The following is a 24,885-nucleotide window of genomic DNA, read 5'->3' on the forward strand; positions in this document are numbered from 1 at the left end:
AATGATTTCACTCTTCTGTAGTATGACAAAATCTTTCATATTCATCCTATTAACTAATTCTCCATTATTACATTCATTGAATTTTATATTTCTGTCTCCCCCTTTTATTTTTTACCTACTTCTGTATGTGTTTTAATCATTGTTCTTTGAAGATGTATTTTTAGCTTTTAAAATGCTATTTAATAAAAATGTCTAAAAGGAAGGATACTTTAACTGGAGGTAACATTGGTTTATATTACTGTGTATGACTCAGAGGTACAGGATCACACTTCCTCAGATGTGTGTTACCACACTACTGCCACCACCTGAGCTCTAATAATCCTTCCACATATGGTCTATTGGGCTCCCTCTCCAGTTTGCTCCCTCTTTGTCTTTGGTAACCTCAATTGTGCAGTCATATTTCTAAGATGTTTTGTTTCTTTATATTCCACATATGAAAGAAATCATTCATTGGTATCTGTCTTTCTCTTTCTGACTTATTTTACTTAGCATATTCTCTTCCAGTTCCATCAGGTTATTGCAAGAGACAAGAATTAATCTTTTTTTTTTAAGCTGAATAGCATTCCATTGTGTATATCACATTTTTTTAAAGATTTGTTTATTTATGCATACAAGAGCTGGGATACTGGCCAGAGATGTGGGGGTGAGGGGAGTCACCAGAGACAGAATGGGGAACAGAACAGGCAGACTGACTGAAACACACTGCTGAGAGGAGCAGTGGGCGAGACAGGAGAGGTCTGCTGCACCATGTGGGTTTCTCCGTGGCCGGCCAGGGATCGAACTCGTGATGCAGAGGCTGCAGATTGCTTCATAGTGCAGTGCTTAACCTCTTGCACCACCAGGGAGGCCCATATCACATCTTTATTCTCTCATCTGTCATTGGGCATTTGGTTTGTTTCCATGACTTAGCTGTTTAAATGGTGCTGAAAAGAACATTCATGTGTTGCCTTTGAATTAGTGTTTTGTATTCTTCCAGTAAATTCCAATGAATGAAACTGCTGGATCATATGGTAGATCTATTTTTAGTATTTTAAGAACCTCCATACTGTTTTCCATAGGATCTAGACCAGTCTGCATTCCCATTAACTGTATAAAAGTGTTCCTTTTTATCCACACCCCTGCCAACACTTGTTTCTGAATTTTTTGATAAGAACAATTTTCATAGGTGTGAGATATTATCTACTTATGGTTTGATCTGTATTTTCTTGATGACCAGTAATGATGAGTATTTTGTTTTGTACCTGTTTCCCATTGGTCAGTCTTCTTTGGAGAAGTGTCTGTGTAACTCTTCTATCCAGTTTTTGATTGAGATTTTTGAATTTCTTTCTGTTGTGTTGTAAGTATTCTTTTTAGAGCTTAGATATTAGTTTCTTATTAGATGTATGATGTGCAAATTTTTCTTTCATTTGATAGGGTGTCTTTTCATTTTAATGATAGTATTTGTCATAGAGCAGAAGTTTTGTAGTTTATGTGATCCAATTTGTTTATTTTTCCTTGCTATTTGAGTCAAATCCCTAAGGACATTCCTGAGGTCAGTGTTGCCTATATTTTCTCTTATGTGTTCTATGATTTCAGGTTTTACATCTAAGTCCTTAATCCACTTTGAGTTAATTTTTATAATATGGCGGGAGATAGTGGTCTAGTTTCTTTTAAAAAGGGCTGTTAATTTTTCCCACATCATTTGTTGAAGAGATGAGATTTGATAATGTTATTTTTAAAATATTAGCCAAACAATGTTAATAAGCATGTATATATTGTCTAAAAGACTATTTGTTAAATTTGGGGAAACAAATAGATTTTCCTTTGCACAGACTGTGTTTTCTTAATCTAGTATGCAATCTTGTTCTAAACTTTTTTTTTAATATTGACTTTGGAGACTACAAACTTATAAATGTAAATGTAATCCTGGCAGAACTATGCTTCACTTTGATTAAATTTCTGTTACAATAGCTTAACAATTGTATCACCCTTTAGACTATATGTGCAGTTAAATTAGATTGTAAAGCATTTGAAAATTTTTAAAATATTACTCTATGGGCCTCCCCGGTGGCGCAGCGGTTGAGCGCTGGGTTGCGAAGCTGCCTGCAGCATCTGCAGCACCGGTTTGATCCCCGGCTGCTTCCTGGCCACCAGGGAGGATCCCACATGGCGCGCAGACCTCTTCTGAGCCAGCTGCTCCCCTCAGCAGTGTACTTTGTTCCTTCTGCCTGTTCTGCTCCCCGCTCTGTCTCTGGTGAATTCTCTCACCATCCCGTGCTTCTGACTGTACCCAGTGCTTGCATAAATCAATCAATCAATCAATCAATCAATCTTTAAAAAAATATTACTCTATGCCAAGGCAAGTGACTACTCTGGCACATCCTTATTATTTTTACTATGAACACACAGTACTATGCCACTAAGCATTGCATTTAGTATTTCATTATAAAATAAAAGCACCCTTTTTGTTTTATCCTTTATACCAAAACAAACAAACAAAAAAACCCAGAATAATGCATTGTGTGTTTCACGCTTAATGCTAAATTCAGTTGTTACTTACTAGGTTAGTAGCACTAGCTAGTATCCCTAGTGGAAGTGGCTGGAAGTCTATTTTAACTGATTAGTATTTATGCTCTAGTTATTTTTTTAAGATTTATTTATTTATGCGTACAAGAACTGGGGTACAGGCCAGAGGTGTGACTCCAGAGGAGTCACCAGAGACAGAGTGGGGAACAGAATAGGCAGACTGACTGAAAACACACTTGAAGGGAGCAGTGGACAAGACAGGAGAGGTCTGCTGAGCCATGTTTGTAGCTCCCTGGCTGGCTGGGGGATGGAATTCATGCTGCAGAGGGTGCGGATAGCTTCATAGTGCTGTGCTTAAGCCCTTGTGCCACCAGGGAGGTCTCCTTATGCTCTATTTATTGTATATTTTAAATAACTATTATTCATTTAAATTATAAATGGTCATTAAATATTAAATATTTTAACAAGTCCCCTGCTTATGTTAACCCATATATAGTTGGTCTTGGTTAAGTAGAATCATTTTAAGAGGAATTTGAAAATGTGATCATTGATTGGTGGTGTTTGCCACAGGGTGGGAGGAGGGAGTACTGATTTCATGCCTCAGTATATTACGGTTTTCATGATAATGTCCATAGAAAGCTTTTGGGAAAAATTAAAAATGAAGTACTAATGAAATTCTAACAATCTCTGAATTCTGAACTCTCCATAAATATTACTATATCCATGCTTTTATAAAGGAAAAACAGTAAACATTGGAGATCATTTTGATTTTATAAGATATTTTTAAAGAGATAAGCCCTTTAATTTAAAGAGGATTCAAAAACTAGATTACATGAGAGAGTAAATTTCTAAAGCAAAACTTGTATTTAGGTGAATAGTATTTCTGATAATACTGTATTTTGTCAGTATGAGAACTGCTTCGGTTTACCATTTATGAGTTTGAGTAGAAAATTGCTGTTTTAGTCAAAACAGGCTTTTCAAATAGTGTGTACATTCAGAATTTGTCTTAGAGAACTAGGAGGATTCAAAGTGATTAAATGGCTAAAAATGTGAATTCTAAAAAAATTCAAAGGCTATATCATTTCATAAGTTTGAATAATTTTGGTAACTCAGGATAGAGGAAAAGCAGGCACTGGATCACTCCTCCCATGGCACCCCAGACACCTCGAGGATGACCCCCACAGACACTTCTCTCATATACTTACTTTCCACGATTGTTCTCTTTATGTATGAAAAATTATCAGGAAATGATAATTCTGCTCATTTCTTTTAGTTATTCCCTGCCATTGCTTTTGCTGGAGGTAGTTTACCCGTTTTTAAACAGAACAATAGTACCATTGACTTAATAAAATGTTACATTTAATGGTTTGATCGTTATTTTTCGGGTTATGGTTGCTCTAATCACATATTTTCCCATAGATAGAAAATAAATGTATATTAATGTTTATTTTTTATTATTAAAGTGTGCCTATCTTCCTCTCAACTGTTGCTATATGGCCACTACTTTATGTTGTCATCCTAATATTTTTTTTAACAATATAAAATACATTTTTTCTGTTTCAATTACTATAGTTTTAATCCTTTGTTCTTAGTTCAAAATTATTGAATTTGAATAAAATTTAATGGTAGTTTTTTTTAAAAGATTTATTTATTTATTTTATACAAGAACCAGGGTACAGGCCAGATGTGTGGGAGGGTGAGAGGATTCACCAGAGACAAGAGCGGGGAACAGAACAGGCAGACTGATGAAATAGACTGCAGAGGGGAGCAGCGGGCGAGACAGGACAGGTCTGCTGTGCCATTTGGGACCCTCGCCGGCTGGCCGGGATCGAACCCGTGCTGCAGAGGCTGCTGACAGCCTCACAGCATGGCGCTCAACTGCCTGAGCCATCAGGGGAGGCCCAGGTTTTTTTTTTTTTTTAAATAGGACTAAGTTTGACTTCACTCTGTATTTCTCAGTTATTCTCTTATGCCTCAGGAAAATTCTCAATGGAAAAATTGTGATGCACATGGAGTGAATATTCAAAAGTACCTAGATTCCTGCTCATTTGACATTTCCCATTGGGAATGTCAGATGTGTCTTAATCCTTGGCATTTAGACTTAATTTAAACATTATACTTTAGTTGGTTGAGTGGACGATTTTCTAGTATGACAGAATGAGCACAATAAGAAAAGGGTCATTGTAGAAACAAGAATGTGTGGAAAGAAATGGCTTGACATTTTATCATATCATTGTATATTGATTTGTGTCTCAGAAAAAATTCAATGTGCTTTCTTGCAGCTGTGATTTTCAGTTTGCCTGCAGGTAAATAGGACTTTCAGAATGGACCTGGTTCATAGGCATTCTTTGAAGACAGTAGATACATTTTTATTATCACCTGTCAAACCACCAGAACATTGAAACTTCCTTAATTATTGATTTTTTTGTACATAGGCTGCACATGCATAAGCCAAAATAAATTGATATAATGATGCCTGTGTTATAGAATATTTTTCTGAAAAAAATCTTACATGTCACAATGCTTAATCTATTGACATGTGGGTTTTATAGAAGATGGGCTGAAAAGCTTGTTATCTGAAATTGCCATTGTTGACGCAAGCTATTGTTATTTTTCAATAATGTGAATTCTTTTTACAGAATTGATATTTCTATAACTGTCATAACTTTCTGGTACACACACAAAGAAAAAGTCACTATCTGGCCTATGCCCTCTCAAATCAGTAAGGTATTTTCTTTCAACCTTACTAAATATAAAAAAAAAATTAATATTTCCAATTGATTATTAGTCCTGTTTTAATATGCTGTCAGTGAATCACAAATGATTAGTAGGTAGTTTACAAATTTTAATAAAAATGTGAATTATTTCATTTTTGCAATGTGATCATTAGTATAAGATTGTTTATTTAATCAGAGTTTTAAAAGAAAGATTAATAGTTACTTATATTCTAATGGTATCAGCAAACTCAAAGATTGTATTAATGAGACACTGGTAATCACATTTTACTAGGAACAAAGTTAAAATAAAAAAAAAAAATCACCTGATAGAGGGTTATAAACAATTAGGTTTGCTTGGAAAAACCAATTAAAAACACAGCTTATGTTTATACAGATACTGTATAAATTGCAGTCATTTTGACTCAAGACCAATAAACTAAAATATATGTGTGTATATGTGTGTATATATACACACATGCCATACACACATGATACCAGATACCGAATGACATGGCCTTTCTCTATACCAGCAGACAAATATATGTGTAAAAAGGCAGGACCAATAAAGCACTAAGGATTTAAAAACAGAAACATTACTCTGGGATTCAAAGACTAGAAGGCCATATATAATTGGGAAAAGGGAAATGCAGTTCATCAGGTAGGTAATTTGATAAGGGCTTTAATGTATTAGCAAGTGTTTTACAGATGCAGATGAATGTAATATCTGAGGAAATATTTTATCCCAGCAATTTTTCTGATAACAAATTCACTGACCTCTTGCTGGTATTCACATATTCTTCTAAAAACAAAATTCTTTATTCAACTGAGTCTTTAATGGAATGCCTTAGTATAAAACTCTTTTAAGTATATTGAGAAGGATAGGAAGCTACAGTGTGGGATTCTCCATCTCCATTCCTTGAGTATTTTCCATGATTTCTCTTGCATTTTGTCTTATAATAAAAATTTATCAATAGGAAACATACCAACTATTATTTTAATAATAGAAATCATTACATAATTAAATAGAATTCATTTGACTGTTAGGATTTATGCTTAATAGAACCTGCAGTGCAGTATTTTTTTGTTTGTTTTGTTTTGGTTTTTGTACTTTATTTATTTATTTTTTAATTTAATATTTTTTATTTTATATATTTTACATCATTTTTCATTTTTGCACAATGTATACATTTTCATCTTGGTTATATTCCCCAAATAATTCCTACCTCCCTTATTTTGACCCTATTCCCTTCTCCCCCCCACCTTGTAGTGTGTCTCTGGTTTATAGTTGCTTGTTGGGTTTGATTTTTACTTTATTATGGTTAGTCTTTTTCCTGGTCCTTTATAAGGAGAAAAAAGGGACAGCTGATTCAGAGGATTTCTAGGTGCCCTCCAGAAAGGAATGCAATTCTCATATTAATTAAAAGAACTTTTAAAAATGAAAAATATGGTGTAGAACATAAGAACACTATAGGGGGTGGTAGGAGATGTGACAGAAATAGCAGTTTGGGAACATATCCCAGTCTTTGAATGTCAATCTGGTGTATATGGTTGTATAGATTGTATTCCTTGCAATCCAAGGGATTGTCAGTCACAACTGGTTAAATGCAGAACTTGAATAGCTGTGATGATGGACTTTGTAAATTTACATAGTCTTTTAGTTGTCCTCAAGTCTATGAATGCTATGATTGTATTGTAGTTGAAACTTAAGAAAATTAATCTTGCAATATTTTATATAATGACTCACATTTCAGAAAAATGAATGTAGAACATTCAAATCCAGTTGTCTATTAAAGGCTTGAACTGCTTTTAAATCTATTCTGAAGGAAGATGGCAAAATGAAAATGAATTTAACTTCTTGAGTGACCATAATAATTGTATCCAAATAGGAACAGAATGTGAGTGTTTGTAGTGATTGAGATGTAGACAAAAATATGTTTTCCTTTGATTTCAAATCATTATAAATGATTCTGCTATTTTATTTTATTTTTTAAAAGTTTATTTATTCATACAAGTGCTGGGGTACAGGCCAGAAATGTCGGGGGGAGAGGATTCACCAGTGACAGAGTGGGGAACAGAACAGGCAAATTGACAGAAGTACACTGCAGAAGGGAGTAGCGGGAGAGTCAGGAGAGGTCTGTTGCACCATGTGGGTAGCTCCCTGGCTGGCCGGGGATCAAACTCGTGCTGCAGAGGCTGTGGATTGCTTCAAGTGCAGTGCTTAACCACTTGCGCCACCAGGGAGGCCCTATTCTGCCATTTTAAATGAACAATTCATCATTTTATTTTTCTTTGACTTTTCTTATCTTTAGGCTGAAGTCATTGATGTGAGCTATGGAAATGCAGAGGATTTAAAAAGGATTAAAAAAATGAAAAATACAAAGAATCAGATTGCATTCCTGAAATTAGGAAAATTGCCACTACTTTATAAGGTTGGTCCAATGACTGTTTTTTCTGGGGTGGGGTGAATTGAATATTTTGTTTTGTTAGAATTATAAGTCTCTGTGAGTGTGGAGAGAGTGTGTGTGGGGTGGGGGGGTGGGAAGAGAGGAAGGGAGGGAGGGAGGGGAGAGGAAGGGAAAGGGGAGAGAAAAACAGAGCCACAGAGAAGTGGAGAATGTCAGAGGAAGATGGTTTTCCCAAAATAGAGCATTTTATTTTTTTTAAGGTTTATTTTTATTTATAAAAGAGCTGGGGTACAGGCCAGAGTTGTGGGAGGGTGAGAGACAGAGCAGAACAGGCAGACTGACTGAAACACACTGCTGAGGGGAGCAGCGGGAGAGAGGTCTGCTGCGCCATGTGTGTTGCTCCCTGCCTGGCCAGGGATCTAACTTGTGCTGCAGAGGCTGTGGCCAGCTTCACAGTGCTGCGCCACCAGGGAGGCCCCAAAATAGAACATTTTAAATGAATGTCTTTAAGAAAAACAAATTGATACTTTCATTATTTAATATCAGAGGTAACTAGGAATTGGTGAATTTGTGGGGTCTTTGTAAAATTGGCACACTCTTCATAATAATACGTACTTGGAGTGTTAAGAAATGAATGCCACATTGTCCTCTTCTTATCACATAAGTGAAAATTCTAATCTATTATTAAAACTGGCTAACTACCATATATTTTATGTTAGAATATTATCTATCTGATTTACACTCTTCAGTGATTGATTTTGTTAACTGTATAACTTCACAGCTACTGATTGTGCTCAGGAATTTAATTAAAATATAATATGCTAAGGAGAAGCAGAATTTTGATTTATTTTATTTAAATAGAAGTTTATTAACACTCAACCACTAGATGCATTTACATAATTAAAGCAGCTCAATCTAAGTATCTCATAATGAGCCACCACAATCGACAGCCAGTGCTACTCATTTTTACTTCATTTTCTTTTACTGTTAAAATAGAATGGTCAGTGTAGTCACATCACTGTAATTCTCTGCTTCTGGAGATATAATGAATTTTCCCTCACACAGCCCTAAATGAGCTTTGCTAATTTCCAATTCCAAAAATGTTTCCAGAAATCTTTGCACACTCTATAAGGAGACAACAGAACAACATTTGCCTGTTTTTTTTTTTTGTAATCACCTTTCAAGTATACTTTACTTAAATTATTCTCATAGTAGATAACTGGTCATAATCTTAAGACAGCCTTGAATAAGGAATGCACAGTAATATTAATTTTGGGCAGGATAATTTGTCAATATGTATTAATTGGCTTTGAATAATCACATTTTGATCCAATAAATTCAGTTCAGATAATGTATTTTAATGGGAAAATAAGTCAAAGATGATAATAAGCATGATGACAACCAATGATGTCACAAAATACTCAAAACAGTGTATATGCCCCTGTTTAGTATTAAAAATTGTGCTACAGTTATATAGCTGAATATGTACAACAATGATTTGAAGAGGAGTATTTAATATTGTAAAAATCCTCTGAAGTCAAATTTATAATTATTATATAATAGTGACATTATTGTTACTTCCAAAAGAAATATTGTTAATACGGGCAAGGATTTTTCTAAACATATGTATATATTAATAAATTAATATTCACAGTAACCACATTGCTGAGAACGTTTATTACTTTTAATTTATAGGTGAGGTAAAGAAGGCAAAAAAAGCTTAAGCCACTCTTCAGTATTTAGACCCATGCCATCTCATCTCAAATCCTGAGTCTACATAAACGTGTATATGTGCATGTATGTGTTTAGCTAGAGTAGACTGGTAGGTATATAAATAATTATTCAAAGTGTTAACGTGGAGTTTGGCAGAGGCTCTAAGGTTAAAATGAATGGATATCTCAAAGTGAGCTCCACCCAACAGGAATATGTAAAAGGGAATAATTAGAAACATGTTAAGCTATAAAACCCCTCTCTCACATCTAAATATAAAATATTTAGAAATTGGAGGAGAGGATTTTATGAATAATAATTTGAGATAAGTATATTTTACGTTCCACTGCAAGTCTGGTAACTGGGACTTTATTGGAGCAACAAGGGATTAATATATGTCCTGTGCAGTTGTAAGGGGTTTAGTAGCTTGCTCTGACTTTAAATGAGAAACCTAAAGGTAAGAAATGGATTTGCTGAGCATTTAACAAACAAACACAAAAATGATGTCTGTATTGGGGTTGTCCTGTGTACACACAGCTGATAGAAAAAAAATGCACATATTTCCCATGGACTATAAATGGACACACATAACAGAAAGATGTTTGGTTCACTACCACATGAGAATTACCTCTTGGAATGGTGAGCTAAGGACCAGCCAGATTAGAGTATCTTTGTCCATGTCATGGAAACTACAGGGTGATCATTCTTGCATCAACAAAGTGTCTGCCGAATTCAAAGGTAGCTAAAATATCTGAATACCAGATGTCTACTTTCTAAGACATTTATAATCTTAAACAAAGATTAAATATTTTATTTTGAAAAAAATAAAAGACACTACTGAACGGGAGAAAATATCATTCATCTATTAAGGGGCTAATATCCAAGATCTATAAAAAACTCCTACAACTCAACAACAAAAAATACTAATCAAAAATTGAGTAGAAGAGCTACATAGGCACTTCTCCAAAGAACACAGACATATGGTCAACAGGTGGAAGAAAAAATTCTTCAGCTTCACTTATCAGGGGAATGCAAATAAAAGCCACAGTGTGAGAGCAACTCACATTTGTGAAAATGGCCAACATCAAAAAGACCAGAAATAAGTGGTGGTGCACACGTGGACCATATACTGTTGGTGAGAATATAGACTGGTCCAATTCCTATGGAAAACAATACTAAAGTTCTCAAAATATTAAACATAGATCAACCATGTGATCCAGCAGTTCCATTCCTAAGTATCTACTGGAAGTATACAAAGAGTAATTCAAAGGGCTATGTCCACTAATATGTTCATTGCAGAATTATTTACAATAACCAAGTTATGGAAAACAAACTAAGTGCCCAATGACAGATGAGTGAATAAAGAAGATGTGGCACATATAATGAATAGAATACTACTCTGCTATAAAATAAACAACTGCAAACACTTTTGTCATTTGTGACAGCATGGATGGAACTAGAAGGGGTTAGGTGGGTTATGGTAACAAAGTAAGTCAGAAAGAGAAAGACAAGTACCAGATGATTTCACTCCTCTATGGTATATGAAGAAACAAAATAAAGGGACAAACAAAAGTAAACCAAATAAACCCTAGAGATCTGACTGCAAAATTGAGGCTGGTGGGTATGATGGGGTAACATACAGCTAAAGAGGTGTGAACATATTCCTCTAAATCATATAACCTATTTTATTTTATTTTTTTTAATTTTATTTTTATATTTCCCATACAATTGCAACCCCCCCATTCTGACACCAATCCCTCCCCTCCCGCCCCCCACCCCCAAAAAGTATCTCTGGTTCATAGTTTTTTGTTGATTTTGATTTTCACTTTCTTATAGTTATTCATTTTCCTGGTCCCTTATTTAAGTTTTCTAGTAAATCATATAACCTATTTTAAACTAATGTTGCCTCAATAAAAATTATACAATTAAAATAGAGATATAAAATAATTTAAAAATAATATGAATTTTTAAATCAAGTGTAGGTTTTTTTTTTTTTCAAAGAGGTCCCAGTTTTGTTACATTCCTTTAGTTCTCTCTCTCTCTTTTTTTTTTTAAGATTTATTCATTTATTTATTCAAGCACTGGGTACAGTCAGAAGCACAGGAGGGTGAGAGAATTCACCAGAGCCAGAGCGGGGTACAGAACTGGCAGACTGACGAAATACACTGCTGAGGGGATCGAACTGGTGCTGCAGAGGCTGTGGGCAGCTTTGCAGCCCAGCCCCAGCCCTCGACTGCTGTGCCACCACGGGAGGCCCTCAAGTGTAGGTTTTGATCTAGACATGATATTCACTTATTTATTATTGTGAACACATGTTGATTATGGAATTTTTTATTGCCAATGAACAGAAGTATTTATCTAAGTGTTCAAGAAAGAATGTTCATTTCTAGATATATTTTAAAGGACAACAATATATTTAAAACAATAGATTTAAAACAATAGATTTAAAAACAATAGATTTAAAAGGGCAACAAGGTAATACTGTTTTGGGTCCACTCCATGAAATCCACTTGCTTGACCCATCAGAGACACATATGACTAAAGTTCTCTTGTGGTAGGGGGTCACTTATATCAATTGGATAGATGGCCCATGGATAATTTCTACTTCTTTATATTTTCCTGAATTTCTAAATATTCTATAACGACTGCATGTATGTTTAGTAAGCGGAAATAAAAACCTTTAAAAATCCGGTTCTAAGGGGTCTCCCTGGTGGTGCAAGAGTTAAAGACACAGTGCTATCAAGCTATTGCCAGCCACTGTGGCCTGAGATCCATCCCCAGCCAGGGAGCTACCCACATGGCATGGCAGACCTCTCTTATCTTGCCAGTTGCTCCCCTCAGCAGTGTATCTAAGTAGCTATGCCTGTTATGCTACCCACTTTATTTCTGGTGAATCCTCTTACCCCACTATACCTCTAGTCTATACCCCAGTTCTTGTATATAAATAAATAAATCTTAAAAAAAAATCAGGTTAAGATAACCATTTAAATATGTTTTCTAACAGAGGTTATAGGTCAAGTACCTAAGTTTCTTACCAGTAGGTAAGTAAGTCAAAGCAATTTTGTATTTGACTACTCATGAAAATATATTTTTAAACACTTTGGCCATATCTACAAAGTAGTAAATTAATGATTTATCTAGAATTGATCGCACTATTAAGAGCTTGGTTTAGTTGCCTTTATATATATCTATATCTTTATCTATAGATATAGATATAGATATAGTTCTAGGAATATATTTAAGAAAGAGTTCAAGAAGAATTCAGCAGAAAGCTTTGTCACAAATATGGCATTAACTTCTAAGTAGAAGAGACAGGGAATCCTTTCTTTAACCATTAAATTCTACTCTACCCAACTCTGTTTTCTGTGCATTGTGCCAAAGATTTGAGAGAATCATTGATACTCTATTAATACATACTCATAGGGTAAAACTAAAGGAAGCATGGATTAGACAAGTCTACATTGTATATCTGAACTTGCCTCACCTGTCCATCAAACACATTCAGGGAATTCCAAAGTAGGGTAAGACAGTGACATGGATGGGTTGAATCAGCCAGAGGACCAATTGACTTCTATGGGAATTACCACCATTATTCATGATTCTAAATGAGCATCTGGACAGGAAGCTTGAAAAGTTAATCTTATATTAGCTGAACAGTAGTTACTAAATCATATTTTAAAAATGGATTTGGGAAGGAATCTCTCTATCTGAGATTGGAAGTACAAAGGGGAAACATAATTTTGATATTACATTATCTCCTAAAATGAGTAGAAAAACAATCTGCAGTAAATGAAGGAATCAAATTAGTTTTATTATAAATACTATGAACATTTCTGATTTAGTCTCCAGGAAGGGATTAATGAAAAATCCCCATATTGTTTAGCACAGTCTGAGAAAAGCAGATGGCTTTTTGATACATACTTTGACATCCACACATTATTGTTGCAGACAAGAGCCAACCAAATTCTCTAGAGCTGGCTTAGTGTTACTTAAAACTTGAAGGAAAGACTGTTAGGTTCATTTTAACTTTGAATATGTAGGGTTTATTATATAGGAAGGTTTTTTTTTTTTTAAGCTTAAGGTAAAATATCCTTTTATATGTCGTAATGGATTCATTTAGATTTCACTGTAACAATCTGAGACATAGGAAAACAAATCCAAGACCTCAAAAATTCCCAAATTAATGAGACAACTCTAAGTTTGACATTCATTATATAAAATGCAGTAAGAGCATTTACCTTTGTATTTGGAGTCATTTTCAGGAAAAAAAAAATGCTAAAAGGATCACTATGTGTTCATGACAATAGGAAATCAAGTAAATCCCACACTGAAATGTGGAGCAGGACCAATGTTTAGGTACACACCACATATCAGCCAGACATATTGTAGGAGTCAAATTTGTATGCAGCAAAATTACAAGTAATTAGATATCTTGATGTCTTTTGTGCATAGCAACCTTTCACATAAAATTCACAGATGCTGTTGCTATTTTTTTATAAATGAAATAACACACAACATATTCCTAGTACTCTTATATTATAAATTATCAGCAAATATTAACTTGCTTTTTCCAATCCATACTCAACAAATGGACAGTTAAAAAATTAATAAGAAATCCTCTACTGTACATGGTAAAGGTTATGTATTAATATTACATTATATATTTATATATTTGATAAAGCTGTTTTATATCATTGTGTCTGTTTTAAAGGTTATAAATTCAAATTTGTACAAATAAATGTTTCACACCATACACACCACCTAAAACCCTATAATGCTCCACTATGTTTATTGGGTCCCTTCCCTCCTTACTCCAACCCAGCCACACTTCCCTTCTGGTTGCTTCAGTTTCGTCATCACATGGCAAGGATTTATTATTGGTTTGGTTTTGTCTGACCCCTTGTTTTGTTCCTCTATAATCCACATATAAGTGAAAGCAATCATTTGTTTTTCTCCTTCTGTCTTATTTTGCTTACCATTAGCCTCTCCAGTTCTATCCATTAAAATGTATTTTGAAAACAAATTCACATGAATCATATAGGTGTTTTAATATGTGCTGAACTATGTTTAACAATTAACTATGTTTAACAATTTAACTATGTTTAACATTTACATGATATTCTATGGATATTTCAAATGAACAAAATGTTTATTTTAGTGTCATCATGTGATATTTTAAGTTTGATTCCTGTAGAGTAAGGAAAACTTGCTTTTTCTATAAGGCAATTTTTTAAAGCATTTTATGAACAAAAATAAAAGTGAATACTACTTGATACTTAAAAAATGCATGTTTGTTCTCTGAATTACTTAATGGGTCACTTCATACCCTGTTCTCAAAATTAATTGCAAAAGACCAGTGTTCCATAGTTTGTAATTATAAAACTCCAGAGTGTCTCTGCTAGTCATGGAAATTAGGGTCAGAACTAGAACACAAAAATCAGAAAATAATGGTTTAATGGCTGACTTTGGTTATTTTTGTAAATGATTAGACCAAATACAACCATATCTACAAAAGCAGAAATACAGCTTCAATCATAAGTTATGATGAAAAGACTTTAAATAGTGTCATTATTCTGCTATTTAGCACAGATTTTAAGAAAATGAATTTCGAGCAGAATAATTGAATGTTTCACATCCTATTGCTGATACTGTTTTTTATGACTTAAAGCCAAGAGTGTGTTTATCACTTTTCAGTCTTCATGAATCCCATAATTTGGAAGTAATACTTGTATTTACCTACATAATAATATAGTTTAATTGTAGTTATTGATCATTCAAATATTATGATATAATAAGTGACAGCTTGTATCAGAAGTATTGATTTTTTGCATGTATCTTATTCAATATTGTTAGCATACATAAATTCCATTCCATCATAATAGGTTGGTATCATCAGTAAAGGTACAGGATATTTTATTTCTCCTGTTATCTATCATAAGAAAAGCAAAAAAAAAAATCAAGACATGAAGTGAGAAAGGGAGAGAGATAGAGAGGAGAAAGGAAAGGAAAAATAATGGCAAACAGCAATTAATGCCTTCTAGTTTCAATCCCTAAAATTATCCATATTTTAAAAGTCTTTTATTTAATATATTATACTCTAAAATCTGAAAGAGTAAACTATAGACGCAATCAACTTTTATGCACTTATTTGGACTCATCAAGATATATAATGTATTTTGTTTTTGCTGAAGTAATGTTAATTTATAATATTGTAAAAGACTCAGAGGCATAGATTCATGCATCTTTATATGTATGTCACCACATTATTCACACAAACATAGTATCAAACTCCTCCTCCTATAGCTCCCCTTCTGTGTATTTTGAATTCGACTCAAACCCTATGAATCTGAATTTTAGGAACTAAAAACTATATTGCATTTACAAAATAGTATAAATTTCCAGCTGAAATTTTAAATTTATTTTGAAAGTTGAGTCATCTTGTACATGTTTAGCTTTGAGAACACCTTGTAATTTACTGCATCACAAAGTTGTAGAAATTAAAGTAAGGCTGTAAGTACTCAATACGGTGTCTGGAACATACTCAATACTCATAGAAAATATGAGCAAATATCTGATTTAATTGCACTTGAACTACTATGTTTTCTCCTTGCATCCCATTTCTATCTGGTCACCATTCTTTGTAGTCAAAAGCTATCACAATTTGCTAAATTACATAATCTTTTTTCTTGAGAAGCTAAGAAAAAGTTTAATTATTTGACTTCAACATCAGGGGAAACAAAAGAAAAAGTAAACAAATAGCACTACATCAAACTAATAAGCTTCTGCACAGTAAAAGAAACTTGCATCAAAATGAAAAGACATCCTATTGAATTGGAGAAGATATTTGTGCATGAATAACCTATCGAGAGAATCATATCCAAAGTATACAAAGAACTCCTAAATGCAAAATAAAATTAAAAAAATAATTAAAACTGGGCAGGATATCGGAATAGTTTTTCAAAAAGAACATGAAAATTGGAAAAGGTGCTCATTGAAAAGATAGTGATTATCACTTAATATTAGAGAAATGCAAACCAAAACAACTGAGCTATCACCTCACACCTGTCAAGATGGCCAATTGTCAAAACACATGAAACAAGTGTTGGAGAACAATTGTATATAAGCGAACCCTTCTATACTGTTGTCGGGTATGTAACATGGTGCAACTATTATGGAAAGCAGTTAAGAGATTCCTCAAAAATGTAGAAATCTAATATGTTCCCATTATCCCACTTGTACTTATCCAAAAAAAAATGTGAAAATACAAATCAGAAGAGATATGTGCACCCCCAAGTTTATTGCAGCATTATTTACAATAGCCAAATGGCAAACAACCTAGTACCCATTTACTGGTAAATGGATAAAGAAGTTGTGTTATAGCTGCATAATGGAATATTCTTCAGTTACTAAAAAAAGTTCCATTTGCAACAATGTGTATGGCCATTGAACTCTTTTCAGGTATCCTGAAATAAATATGCATAAATATCAAAAATAAAATTAATCCATCTCTTTAAGTAAAGGTTCAGTACTTCAGTAAAGGGCTTAAGCTATGTGGAAATGAGTATGATATTGAAGCTCAATTCAAGATTCTTACATTTATGAAATTAGAATATCTTAAAACTCACTCTAAGTTTTTCTTTGTTTCATTCATTTCTCTATTGATATTTTATAAAAGTTGATAGGTATTAAAGAATTTTTTACATAAAATTAAATAAGCCTTTGGCTCTATACTAGCAATGTTTAAGAATAATTCATTTGATGTCTAATTATTAATCACTATATGCTCCTAATTTTTTTCTCCCTTGTTCTTATTCATATTATGTTATAAAAATGGTTGGTAAGCCATCATGTTTAGCAACTGGGTTTTCCTAATCTATTATTGTTTATAAATTATATGGAGACAGAAGTAAGCTTCTTTTGGGAAGAAACATCTCTGAAAAAAAATAACAATATTTGGGGAAAAATTACCTCTCCCAAAAATATATGTAATTAAAATTAAGGCTACACAATGTTGAATCTAGTTTTAATTCAACAGACATCCTGTTTTTATAACAAATTAACCTTTAATAAGCAATAAAACCTTAATGAAGCTACATAAACTTAAAATATTCTCACTTGAACTATAAAAACAATATGTATACAATAAAATATTATTTTTAATATTTATTATTAACATAAGTTAATTCATTATTAACATATAAGTTAATTTATTATCCTCATAAATATTCATTAAGTGCTATTTAGCTGAAGATATATATTTACTGTATTTAGCCAGAAGCTATTGGGGAGGTTTTATAGCCCAATGTATATTGTAGTTAAGAATAAAGCTTTTAAGGATTTAATAATGAATATTTTGGAAAGGAATTTCTATTATTTATGAGATTTATATTTTTAAATTTCATTAAGTTTACATAAATTTTATTTTATATATATTCTCTTCCATTGTATTTTAGATTAGACCTAGTAATCTCATTTAAAATAATGTTTCTTATGAATTTTCTGAATTAATAATAAATACATTACATTATTATTTGACTGATAGTCAACTAATACTAAATTTTAAAACTCTTGCAGTATAATAATTCTAATCACAATAGGGATAATTCCGCATTTTTTACATGCTAAAACAAAAAGCCTATTTATTTTCTATTTATTTTCATTTTATTTTTTCTTTTCCTTTATACTTTTTTATTCCCTACATCAAACTACCTGTGTCCATATCCCATCTGCCTCCCTTCCCTCCCTACTCTTTCTGTATTCCCCATGGAAAACATTATCTTCTTTTTACCATCCAAAATATGTCTTTCATTTTTTGACTGATTTCGCTCAACATAATCTCCTTAAGAACCACCCATTTTGTCTCACATGCTACCATTCATCTTTCTTCATAGCTATGTAACATTTTATTGAATATATTGTCCACAGTTTCTCTATCCATTTCTGTGTTGAAGGGAATTTGGGCTGATTCCATGATTTGGCAGTTGTAAACAGTGCTGCTATATATGGGGTTGTAGATCTTTTTGCACCAGACATGACATTTGGATAAATACCTTCAAAAAATATTGCAGGGTCAAATGGAATTTCCATTTTTATTTTCTTGAGAAATCTCCACAATATTTTCCACAGGGGTTGTACGAGCTTGTATTTTTATTGACAGTGGATGAGAGTTCCTTTTTCAATACAACTTCACCAATATTTGTTAATTTGTTCTTTTTTGTATAGACCATGCTTTTCTCTATAATAAATGATGTTGAACATTTTCTCATATGTGTGTAAGCCATCTGACTGTCTTTAGAGAGGTATCTTTTGAGGTCTTTTGCCTAATTTTTGAGTAATCTGTTATTTTGTTTTTGAATTATGTAAGTATTTTGTAAATTTTGGAGATTAACTCCTTGGGAGATATATAGTATGATTTTTCTCTCAATCTGTAGGTTGCCTTTTTATTTTTGTGATTGTTTCTTTTGAGGTATAAAATCTTTTAAGTTATATGTAGTCCACCTGTTTATTTTCTGTTTTTGTGTTTCTCGTGATTTGTGGGTTGTATTCCCAAATACATTTTTGTGGTCCGTGTCTTGTAGTGTGTGTATCTGCTATACTTAAGTACTTTATGGTTTCTGCCCTTATGTCTATATCTTTAATCCATTTTTAATTTATTTTAATGTATAGTGTTAAATATGGGTCTTGCTTTACCTTTGCACTTTTTTTTTTTTTTTTTTTTTTTAAAGATTTATTTATTTATTTATACAAGCACTGGGTAACAGTCAGAAGCGCGGGAGGGTGAGAGAATTCACCAGAGCCAGAGCAGGGAGCAGAGCAGGCAGAAGGACCGAAGTACACTGCTGAGGGGAGCAGCGGGCGGCAGGAGAGGTCTGCGCACCATGTGGGACCTCCTCCGGTGGCCGGGGAGCAGCCGGGGATCGAACCGGCGCCGCAGAGGCCACAGGCAGCTTCGCAACCCAGCGCTCAACCGCTGCGCCACTGGGGAGGCCCCTACCTTTGCACTTTCAATCAAAACTTCTCTAAGAACAAAAGCCAAGACCAGATGGCCCTGCCAATAAATTGAACCAAACCTATAAAGAACATTTAATACCTAGCCTACTCACATTCTTCAAAAAAATCAAAGTGAGGGAAACTTCCTAATGCATTCTCTGAGGCCAACATTACTTTGATTCACAAACCAAACAAAGATACTACCAAAAAAGAAAATTATATACTAATATCTCTGGTGAACATAGATGTAAAAATCCTAGCAAACTGAATAAGCAACATATAAAGAGAATCATCCATCCAGGGATGCAAAGATGATTCAACATGCATAAAGTAATCAATGTCAGTGATCATTTAAATAGCTGCCAGAAAAGCATTCAACAATGTCCAATATCCATTTATGACAAAAACCTCCCCAAAATAGGAATAAATGGGCCTATATAAATAATATCAAAGCTATATATGACAAACCTATATTCTTGGTGAAAAGCTGAAAGCAATTCTTCTAAGATCAGGAATAAGACAGATATGTCCACTACCACCATTGTTATTCAACATAGGCTTGGAAGTCCTAGATGAACAATTAGATAAGAAAAAAAGACACATCATGAGTCCAAATTGGAAAAGAAGTGAAACTGTCACTATTCACAGATGACATGCTAATATATATACTTAGAGAAACCAAAAGATTCTACAGAAAAACTTCTAGAGATAATAAATGAATATAGTAAGGTGGCAGTATACAGAATAAATATGCAAAAATCATTGGCATTTCTACACATGAATAATGTGTCAATAGAAAGGGAAATAAGGAACAAAATTCCATTTATACCATGCCAAAAAGAATAAAATGCATGGGAATAAATTTAACAAAAGAGATGAAGGACCAGTAAATTAAAACTATTAAAACTCTGTGAAAGGGCATAAAAGAAGACATGAAAGAATAAAAAAGATACCCTGTGTTCATGGGGGGAAGGATAACATCATTAAAATAGCTTTATTACCCAAAGCAATTTACATATTTAAGCAATAGCTATTAAAATAACAATGGTGTTTTAAAAGGAATAGAACAAATGATTATCAAATTTATATGAAGCCACAAAAGGCCCTACATTGCTAAAAGTCTTCAGAGAAAAGAAAAATGGAGGCATCAAACTCCCTGACTTCAAACAATATTACACAGCAACAGAAATCAAACAGTATAGTACTGGAACAAATACAGAAATTCAGATCAAAGGAACGTAATTGAAAGCCCAGTAATAGGGCCTCCAAGGTGGCGCAGCGGTTGAACACTGGGCTGTGAAGATGCCCGCAGCCTCTGCAGCGCCAGTTCAATCCCAGGGCGCCTGCAAGGGTCCCACATGGCGCGACAGACCTCTCCTGCCAGGCCCGCTGCTCCCCTCAGCAGTGTATTTCATCAGTCTGCCTGTTCTGTTCCCTGCTCTGACTCTGGTGAATTCTCTCACCCTCCTGTTCTTCTCACTGTACCCAGTGCTTGTATAAATAAATAAATAAATCTTAAAAAAAAAAAAAAAGGCAAGCCCAGAGATAAATCCATGGAAAGATGGATAGCTAATTTTTGACAAAGGAATTACAGCTATACACTGGAGTAAAAACAGCCTTTTTAATAAATGATTCTGGGAAACATATTAAAAAGTAGGAATAATTTCAAATTTTAAATCAACTTTATATTGAAAACTTTGGAAAGATTAAAGAGGATCTGTAATGCAAGAAATGTATGCAGTGTAATGGCAGGTTTAATGTTGTACACACTATTCACAATCTAGGAAGAAATATCAACAAATTCTATTTTTTAAAGATTATTTATGTATACAAGAACTGGGGTATAGGGCAGAGGTATGGGGGGGTGAGAGGATTCACCAGAGACAGAGTGGGGAGCAGAACAGGCAGACTGACTGAAATACACTGCTAGGGGAGCTGCGGGTGAGACAGGAGAGGCCTACTTATCCCTCTCCCTCTCCCTCCCCTGCAGGATGTCTCTGGTTTATAATTTTCTGTTTATTTTTGTTTTGTTTTGTATTGTTATTATTTTTTCCTGTGATGCCTTATTTGGTTCCCCTATATTCCTCCTATAAGTGAAACCACCCGATATTCGTTTTCTTTCTGATTTATTTCACTGAGCATAATTTCTACTACCTCCATCCATGGTGCTGCAAATGGCATTAGCTTATCTTTTTTGATTGCTGAATAGTATTCCATTATGTATATATACAACATCTCCTTTTAGCCCCATCTTCTGCTCTTAGCCCTGGGGCCCCCAGATATGTTATTCCTATCAGTTTTCCAACACTAAGGATACTAAATTGACATTAACCTGATATAATTACCTTTCAATACAATCTTTAGTATAGTGACATTTTAAAAGATTGCCCAAAAATAGATTAAGTAAGATCTTAATTTCCAGCATTTGGTAAATATGATTTAGGCCAGAAAGACAGTTGCCAAATTTCTCAAATCAAATGAACATGGTATCACACATGTGCCTGTGTGTAAAGTGCAATCTAATGACATGACTCTCCCAGTCTCAGGGCAAAGGGCTATAGAATTGTATTTTCTAAAAGGTCAGAATTGTAAACAATGTAAAATTAATTATAAAACAAAATTCTTTCCTGACTTAATTGCCTGATCTATACTACCTTATTTTTAAAATGCATTGTATTTATCTGTTTTTTAGTCAATTAAAACACACACGTGATGGAGACAGACAACATATAACCTACACATTTAGTAAGTCATTTGGAGTAAAAAAAAAAACAACTCAAGGAAAATGTTTTATATACATTTTTTCCTATCAAGACATGATTGGAAAAAATCATGCCCATGTTTCAATTTATTATTTCTAAACCTGTGCTTCTATTACTCTAGACCACTCTGCTTCAGATTTTGAACACGATACTTTGTCATTTAACTTTCTGTGTAAGACACACAGAAATTGAAGTATCTAGAATATACATAATTTTTTTAAAAATTTAGAAATTGAGAGAAAGTGAATCATTTTATTAATGATATCATCAATAATTCTTTTGATTTAATCAGAATCCTAGCCAAGTATTTTCCCTTATTTTTGACCTACTTCCAAATGCATTGAAAGCAGTGCTAACAAATACTAAACACTATATGGGAAAAAAGATAAGAGGATAAGTGCAAATAATGCTAAAATAGAGGTATCTGTTATGAATCCTGGTTCAGTCCACTGTCTCAACATTTTCCCATGAGAAATGATTGAGTGGTTACAAGATATGCTTTCCATTTGGACAAGAATTTCTTGCTAAATGTGAGCAAATATTGCATATCATACATTTGACAAAGGACTGACATCAAAGCTATACAAAGATCTCATAAAAATCTATAAAAACAAAACAATAACCCAATCAAAAATTGGGCCAAAGAAGTAAACAGACACCTCTCCAAAGAAAATTTTCAAATGGCCAGAGGCAAATGAAAAAATGTTCAGAATCACTTATTACTAGAGAAAAGCAAATCAAGGCCTCAATGAGCTACAATTTCATACATGTGAGAATGGTCAATATTGAAAAAAACAAACAAGTGCTGGTAAGGATGTAGAGAAAAGTGTACCTTTCTACGCTGCTGGTGGGAATGAAAACTGTTGCAGACCTTATGGAAAGTAGTATGGAGGTACCTCAAAATGACATCTGTCATTCAACCAAGTAATTCCACATCTAGGCATCCAGTCCAAAAATTCAAAAACACTAATTGGAAAGGAAACTTGCACTCTTATGTTTCTGCAGTACTATGTGCTACAGCTAACCTGGAAATGTAGCTGTATGGGAATTAGCCTAAATGCCCAAGAACAGATGAGTGTGTCAGGAAGATGTGGTATATATACCCAATGTAATACTACTCAGGGATCAAAAAGGATAAACTCATGTCATTTGCAGCAGCATGGATGGAGCTTGAGAGGATAATGCTAATTTAAATAAGTCAGAAAGAGAAAGATAAACATTGGATGGAGTAACTATTGTGTGGAAAATATAGTAACTCAATAGATAAAAATAAATTTAAAAACTAACTTTTGATAACTGCATAACTGAAGCATCAAGGGGGATTAGGGATGGGGGTAAGAACAAATAGGGAAGGAAGCATAGCGGTCTATGGTAGTAGAATATTGGTGAATTGGAGCCTCTTTGGTGGCCTAGGGGTTAAGTCTCAGTGTTATCACTGCCCTGGCCTGAGTTCGATACTGGCCAGGAAGCGAACCCACATATGGTGCAAGAGATTCTGATCTTGTCCGCTGCTCTCCTCAGCAGTATAGTTCAGAAAATCTGCCTGTTCTGCTCCCCAGTCTGTCTCTGGTGAATCCTCTCACCCCCCTCTGCAACTCTAACATACACCCCAGTTCTTCTACAAAATTAATATTTAAAAAAAAAAAGCAAAAACAAAGAGATCTACAAGTGTTTGCATCTCTTTAAAATAAAAAAATATATATATTGATGAATTGGTGGTGGATGCACTATGGTGGTAATACCTGATGAGGTACCCCAGTATTACCTTAGTTAAAAATTAATAATAACAATAAACAATTTCCTCATATAAAGCCATTTAGTAGACCTAATAATCAGAGGATTCAGACTTAACTGTCGAAATCTGGCCTGAGGGTAAAAAATATCACCTAAAAAAATCTCCCTGCAAAATGTAAAAATCAACCTGAGTGTCGGATGTGGTCATTACACTTAAATCACTTTTCATCCACATTGACTGAATTTTTATATTTTTATCAGATTACTGACATCCAGGAAGACATAGTCTCAGGTTCTTAGACAAAAAGAAACCAAATGTGAATAGGTATTGATCTTATTCCTAATAAGAGTACCTGGTAACATCATAGGGCATTTGTATATCTGAGCTCATTTAATATTAGGGAGGAGTTCTCATTACTGCTTCAGGAAAATGTTGCCGTTAAATTTTATCTTGAATGAGAAGAATTTGTAACTTGAAAATGTTTATGAATATTTCATAAGAATCTTCTTAGGGTGCACACTTGTATGTGATAGCCTGGCACAGGTTGACAGTGCAATATTGTAAGGACTTGATGGATGCATAGGGAAAGTTTAATGGAAAAGTGCCTGCTGGGCAGCTGTGAACATCTTCCAGTGTTTTACAGATTTTTGTTGAATGTTAACAGAATCCACACAGAAAATGATAGTTGCTAATTAATGAGTGGAAATGACAGAATTATTTTATTGCCCTAAATAGTACCCAAGATAAATTTGGGATAAAGGTTCTATGATTTATTCTTTATTTTTATATAAGCTCTTTAAAAATACAAAATCAAGCAAAGCAATTCTTAATGAGTAGGCACACATGTTTCTTTTCATGTGGGGGCCCTGTATAAATGTATTCTCTTATCTTTTTGATGTCTCAGGATTACAGAGAAATTTCACAGTTATAGAGTAATAGAAATTATTTGGCCCAAAAGCAGCAAAGGTCAGGAGATAGCAGAACAAAATCATTAAAAACAAACAAAGTTTGATAGGTTAATTTTAGTAAAGGAAAGGCAAGCAAAAGTTGAAAAATCTGGT

The 24,885-nt window shown here is 33.7% G+C and overlaps 1 protein-coding gene across 7 annotated transcripts in view; it reads left to right on the plus strand.

Annotated features, from left to right (window-relative positions):
- NAALADL2 (N-acetylated alpha-linked acidic dipeptidase like 2) overlaps positions 1-24,885 on the plus strand; it is a 1,155,955-nt gene that overhangs the window by 655,683 nt on the left and 475,387 nt on the right. For all 7 annotated transcript variants that reach the window (XM_054700373.1, XM_054700375.1, XM_054700374.1 and 4 more), the window contains one exon: positions 7,532-7,651. In XM_054700373.1, the coding sequence (XP_054556348.1) occupies positions 7,532-7,651 (120 nt within the window). The remainder of the gene's footprint in view (positions 1-7,531; positions 7,652-24,885) is intronic.

Source organism: Talpa occidentalis, unplaced genomic scaffold (assembly GCF_014898055.3).
Source record: "Talpa occidentalis isolate TD23 unplaced genomic scaffold, MPIMG_talOcc4v2.1 talOcc4.4, whole genome shotgun sequence".
Lineage (NCBI taxonomy): Eukaryota > Metazoa > Chordata > Mammalia > Eulipotyphla > Talpidae > Talpa > Talpa occidentalis.